The sequence below is a fragment of the Hipposideros armiger genome, unplaced genomic scaffold (assembly GCF_001890085.2).
Source record: "Hipposideros armiger isolate ML-2016 unplaced genomic scaffold, ASM189008v1 scaffold_295, whole genome shotgun sequence".
Classification (NCBI taxonomy): domain Eukaryota; kingdom Metazoa; phylum Chordata; class Mammalia; order Chiroptera; family Hipposideridae; genus Hipposideros; species Hipposideros armiger.
The window spans coordinates 1836938-1843030 of record NW_017731645.1 but is presented as its reverse complement, the minus strand read 5'-3'; the positions used below and the strand labels follow the sequence as shown (position 1 = coordinate 1843030).

The 6093-nt window shown below is 52.2% G+C and overlaps 1 protein-coding gene across 2 annotated transcripts in view; it reads left to right on the top strand.

The window, feature by feature from the left end:
* Positions 1 to 1340: 1340 nt before the first annotated feature.
* NCAPG2 (non-SMC condensin II complex subunit G2) overlaps positions 1341 to 6093 on the top strand; it is a 55750-nt gene continuing 50997 nt past the window's right edge. Inside the window, exons 1-3 of one of the 2 annotated variants that reach the window (XM_019659115.1) lie at positions 1468 to 1483; positions 2325 to 2417; positions 3000 to 3110. In XM_019659115.1, coding sequence (XP_019514660.1) covers positions 2346 to 2417; positions 3000 to 3110 — 183 coding nt within the window. In that variant the 5' untranslated portion in view covers positions 1468 to 1483; positions 2325 to 2345. Of the gene's footprint in view, positions 1430 to 1467; positions 1484 to 2324; positions 2418 to 2999; positions 3111 to 6093 lie in introns of those variants that run through there. The other variant, XM_019659116.1, reaches the window with a different exon arrangement.

Sequence of the window (6093 nt, the reverse complement as noted above, 5' to 3'; positions counted from 1 at the left end):
TGCATCGGGGAGACTCACTCCACTTCTCAGGAGTTTGCGATCCTCTCCCAGGCTTTCCTGGCAGTTACTTCTGCTTGGGCTGATTAGCGTCACAGGGAGCCCTGGATTTACCTGCTGGATTGTCTTGGAAGACATTCTTCATAAACTAAGTGATTTAAATATGCAGCTCTCCAAGGTGTGGGGAAAACACATAAAGCAAGTGATAAAAGCTTTTATTTAAAAAAATGGTATTGGCCGGCCGAGTGGCTCAGTTGGTTAAGAGCTCGCTCAAGAGTTTGAGCTCTGAGCAACAGCGGTTCGATGCCAGCCCGAGCTGAGCAGCCGCTAAGCTACCAATAGGTAGCAGGATGGCTCAGCTAAAACAAACAAACAAACAAACAAACAAACAAAAAAAAAACAAATAAAAAAATGGTATTGACAAAGTACCTTGAAATGAAAAAGTAACTGATATATAATAGTTAATAGTAATGTGATGGACCTGGGTAAAGGTTTTTTGGTATATTCCCTAGAAACTGACAAAGTGAATGTTGTCAAATGACTGGATAAAAAAATCTTTTTGAAATTCAGGTTGTTTTCAAATTTTTGCTTTCAACAAAAATTGAAGGGCAGCCCAATCAAGTAATTAGCTGAGGACATGGCTATGAGTTTTCCATGTCTGCCCCTTGTTTATGTGAAGAAGTTTTTCAGTGTTTACATCTATAAAATGAAAAGCAGATTAGAAGCCTCATCTTTGGGAGCATAAAGTGACTGGGAGAAGCAGTGTTAACCATAGCCTTGAGAGATGTGCTTCAACAAAATTTCAGTTTCATATTTAATCCGTACTTAACAAATTTTATAATGAATTTTGTTTTGAGCTGTTTATATCCCCACTAAATGTGGAAGCTGTCAAATCTAAAGCACGATGGTCACACAATATTAAAAAATCAATTTATATATAATTGTGCTGGAGACAGGGTCCATAGACTGCATAGCACAAATAGATATTACATCAGGATAGAATTATGAGGGAGACATGGAATGAAAATAAGAGTTCAAAGTAACAGGTATCCAATTGCTAGAGTATTCAGATTTCATTGAATATATTTTGAGTGATGCCACAGTTTTAAAAATACCAGTATCCGAGCTTGCGTGGAAGAGGCGGGGCCCGAGCGCGGGGCGGAGCGGGCCTGTTGGCGGGGCCCGGGCGCTGGGCGGGGATGGGCGGGCCTGTGGGCGGGACCCTGGCGCTGGACTGGGCGGACCTATGGGCGGGGCCCGAGCGCGGGGCGGGACGCACGCCTTCCAGTGGCCCCACCCAGGCGCTCCCGGGTCTCGCGAGAGCGGCGCGTGGTGACGCGCGGGCGGGCGGAGCGCGGCGCGGGCGCGGGCGCGGGCGCGGGCGGTTTTGAATCTGTTCCGAACGCGGGAAACAGCGGACCCTGAGGGCGAGGTGAGCGCCGCGGTGCCGGGCCGCGAAGGGCGAAGGGCCGGGGGCCGGGAGACGGTGGGGCTCGGCGGGTCGGGCCCCCAGCACCGCAGCCTCCGCGTGGGCCGCGTCCGAGCCCATGGCCCGGCTGGCGTCTGAGGAGACGCGGCCGCCACGGGCACCGAGGCCCCGAGCGCGCGCCGCCCGCGCCGTCCCCCCGGAGCGGACCAGCTCCCGGCTCGCGCCCGGGGCCCGCTGTCGGGCCTCGGCGGTGAGGCGGGCGTTTGCTCCGGAGGAGGTTTGCGGGCGGGAGGCTGGGGCGCCGCCTGCGGACGGTGACGCGGCGCGGTGCCTCCTTGTAGCGCGTCTCGGACCCGCGGAGGCATGGCCGTCACTCCCCGAGGGGCGCAGCCCGGCCGGGACGGCGAGCGAGCCTCTGGGAGGCGGGGAGCGTGGGGCGAGGACTGGGGCCCGGGGAGCTGTCCTCGCCGCTGTCAGCGCCGACGGGGCGCGGCCCGCTTCCGCCCGTCCAGCTGCGGCTCCTGTTTAAATCGGCGGATCTGAGCCCGTGGGCCGAACCTGCTCCCCTTGCGCCCGGGGAGGAGGTGGCCACACTTGAGAGGCTCGTGGGTGGGGAAGCTGTTTCCCGCTTTTGCGGGTTCACTGGAGACCCCGAGACCTGGGGTCTGTGTCTGAGGTGGCTCTGCGTCCTCCTAGCGGTCGCCGCGAGGACCAGTCACTTCCCATATCGCTGTTTATAACGGCGCGTTTCCGTGTCTTGTCACCGTGAGGGGCCGTTCCAGGCACCGTGTTTGGCCGTGTATTGTGCGCACCCACGTTTTTGGCCCAAACTTTCAGGGACTCGGAATTAGCACAGCGCTACCCATGTGTAACGCGCATCCTTATTTTCCCCCAAAAGGTGCGCATTACACATGGCAAAATGTGGTCTGTTCCATCCTTTGGCGCTTTATCTTCGGGTTGGTGTCCTGCAGACAGGCCTCTGCCAGTACAGGTGGTGTAAGTGGGAAACAGGGCTTCTTGGGGGACCCCCAGGGGAGCTGGCAGCGCACAGCCCCAAACCCCTGAGCTCTGGTTCCCTGCAGGGCCCGTGGGGCGGGGGCCCGCTGTGCTTGGGCACAGCTGATGCACAGCGACAGGCTCCCAGGTGACCCTGTGCGGCTGAAAAACAAGCCGACTGTGCGTGGGAGGGCCGGCCCTTTGGGAGGGGAGGGTCTCTAGGATGTAGCAGCTGGGTCGCCTGTCCTTGTTGGGCTGACTCAGACCTGCCTGAGCGCCTTCCTGACAAGGGTGCCCCTCCGAGGCCCCTTTTTGGATGTCTCTTTCCTTAGGTGACAGTTTCATTAACAGATGATAATACCATAATTTGCTGGTACTATGTCAGTAATAAAAATAAGGGAATTGTTTTTTAGGTATTATAACTTGTTTTATGTCAGAATATTGTCAGAAGCTGTCTACCATAGATGGTAGAGGATTTTTCTTGCGGTTTTGGATGCCAGTACCAAATTACATCTTGTTGGAGAAGATATATTTGCAAATGCAAGTTTCTGAATGATTGTGTTTTCCGCAATTACAGAATAAATGCCACATGAAACACGGTTCATCTGGCATGGAAAAGCGTGAGACATTTGTACAAGCGGTGTCCAAGGAGCTGATTGAAGAGTTTTTGCAATTTGTTCAACTTGCTGTAAGTTTTATGTTTAGCTTTCTTGTGATTTTGACTGTTAATGTAAAACATTGTTCTAAAGGCATTATGTCCGTAAATGAAATATCGTCATCTCAGTGAATCCTTAGGGACCAAGGTTTTTTTTTGGTTTTGTTTTTTTATTGTTAGTTTCAGGTGTACAGTACAATGCAATAGTTATCCTGTTCACCCTCACAAAGTAACAACCCACCTCTCCCCTTGTATTGCCCTCCCCCCGCCATATCATGCTTATCTATTACAATTCCATTGACTCCATTCCCACTCTCTACTCCATGTCCCGTGACAATATGTATATATCATTATAGTTGACATACAATATTATTCAACATCAGCTTCCGAAATACAGTGTGGTGGTCAGACCTCTACACCGACTGTGAAGTGGTCTCCCCCACAAGACATGAGTCCAAGATTTATTTTTATTTATTTATTTTTTTTTTCAAAGATTTTTATTGGGGATTTGGGGGGATGGGAACAGTGCTTGGGAATTGGGGGAGGGGAACAGACAAGTTGCTGTCGTTTTGTTCTTCAATCTAGTTGTGGAGGACGTCGCTTCACTGGCCCAAGTTGGCACCATCATTGCGCTCTTCCTGGGCGAGGCAGATCAGTCGCTGGCTTCTGGACGGCCGCTCACTGTGGCTGCTGGCCGCTCACGCTGGCTGCTGGCCACACACGGTAGCCCATGGCAACCTACGCCGTCGCCGGCGACCCAGGGCAGCCCAGCTCCAGGTTGAGCTGTTGTTTAGCATCTTAGCTGTGGAGGGCAGTGTCACTGGCCCTCATATGTGGGATCCGAACCGGGGTCCTCTGGCATTCCAAGCCAGTTCTTAACCATCTCGCCACTCAGGTGGCCCCCAAGGTTTATTTTAAGAAGTGAAACAAACTATACTCATATAGACCAGTTGATGGGCAACTACTCACAAATTCTGTTTCCTGCTTTCTTTTAAGAGAGGTGCTGTAAGGATGCTGAGTGTTGTGATGCAATGTGCTTCTGCTTACTTACATATTTATTGCTCTTTTGTACGTGTGTAAGTGGCATAGTGAGGAAATAGGAAAACAAGATACTCCTTTGTCCTCGGGTTATTTACAGTGTTGCGGTGGGTCCCGGTGTGTAAATACAGCTGAGTAAGGGCTGAACTGGGGCAAGGATATGGGCTGGGCTCCCAGTCCAGCCGTGGAATGTTTCCCATCCCAGTGGACAGGCTGCGGAATCTGAGAGGCGCAGGAACGACTGCTGTAACCAGAGGGCACAACTTTAAAGACTAGAGAGGGATGTGTGTGGGAGCCTGAAGACTGTGTGGGGTAGAGTGTAGTGGTGCAGGCTGAGGAAGAGGGCAAGAGCCCAGCCCTGGGGCCTGCTTTGCCGTGGAAAGAGCTGAGACTGCTCAGGGGCGTTGGGGGCTTTAAGCAGTGTGACCTGCATGAACGGAACAGAAGAGGGAGAGAAAGCTAGTGGGACAAAAGCGATGGATGGCAAAAATCACAGTTGCCCTTTGGAAATATTTTTGTGGCTGCACATGAAAAATAGATTGAAGGGAGGCAGAGGAGAGATGGAGAGCAGGAAGAGGCTGTGCCCTTCAGAATGGGGGCTGACTTAGGACGTGGAAACAGGGAGGTGTGGTTGTCCTTGGGAGCTGTCACGTGGTAGGTGATGGCACCGGATTGATGGGACACAGGCTGGGAAAGGGCCAAAGAGGTTCCCTGGTTTCTGCCGTGTGCCGTTCAGCGAGGTCATGAAGTGGACAGAGGGCAGGTATGGAAAGAAGATGGCTCAATTTTGGACACGTAGAATGACTGCCCAGGGCACGTGCACCAAGGAGATGTTCAGTGGGCAGGTGTGTCTGAAGCCCAGGAAGGAGGTCTGGGCTCGAGACAAATCTGCGTGTCGTGGGCTCCAGTGGGAAGCGTTCGTTGTGGGATAGCATTGGGTCATCTGTGTGGTGTGATGAGAGAAAAGGAGCCAGCTTGGGACTCAGAGGAACCCCGGTGATTAAGGCACCGACTCCTTCTGTGACCTTGGCAGAGGACCCAGGCCTCGCTTGTTCTGATCATGTCATGAAAATCAAATCGGTGACATCTAAGAAGTAGAGAGGAATCTAACAAATCTGTTGCTAGCAACATGGACGAAGTTATTTTTCTTTATGAGAGAAGTGCGTTTATAACACAACCTTGCATTACAAGAAGTCATCCTGTCAGGGAAGTTGACGTTGTCATGGTGACACATGTTCATGCTTCTTTTTTCCTGACCCAGCACCATCCACCTTCGCACTTTGCATTTGGGTTGTTGGGACTTGTTAGTGTTTTTTTTTGTTTGTTTGTTTTTTTAAAGATAACCACTCTTTTTTTTTTTTAAGATTTTTATTGGGGAATTGGGGGAATGGGAACAGTGCTGGGGAATTGGGGGAAGGGGAACAGACAAGTTGATGTCGTTTTGTTCTTCAGTCTAGTTGTGGAGGACGTTGCTTCACTGGCCCAAGTTGGCACCATCATTGCGCTCTTCCCAGGCAAGGCAGATCAGTCGCCGGCTTCTGGACGGCCGCTCACTGTGGCTGCTGGCCGCTCACGCTGGCTGCTGGCTGCTGGCTACATACGATAGCCCATGGCAACCCACTGCCACAGGGTCTGCAGCCTACGCCGTCGCCGGCGACTCACGGCAGCCCAGCTCTAGGTTGAGCTGTTGTTCAGCATCTTAGCTGTAGAGGGCAGTGTCACTGGCCCTCATATGTGGGATCCGAACCGGGGCCCTCTGGCATCCCAAGCCAGTTCTTAACCATCGTGCTACTCGGCCGGCCGACTTGTTAGTGTTTTTAATCTGGAGAGTTTCTCGACCTCACTGTATGATGCTGACAGTTTTAGAGAGTGTGGGCAGCCTTTTGGTGGCATACCCTTCACTTTGCGTTTGTCTGACGGATGATCTGATTAGATTCGTCTTCCGCGTTTTGGCAGGAGCGTGCCATGCTCCTCAGTG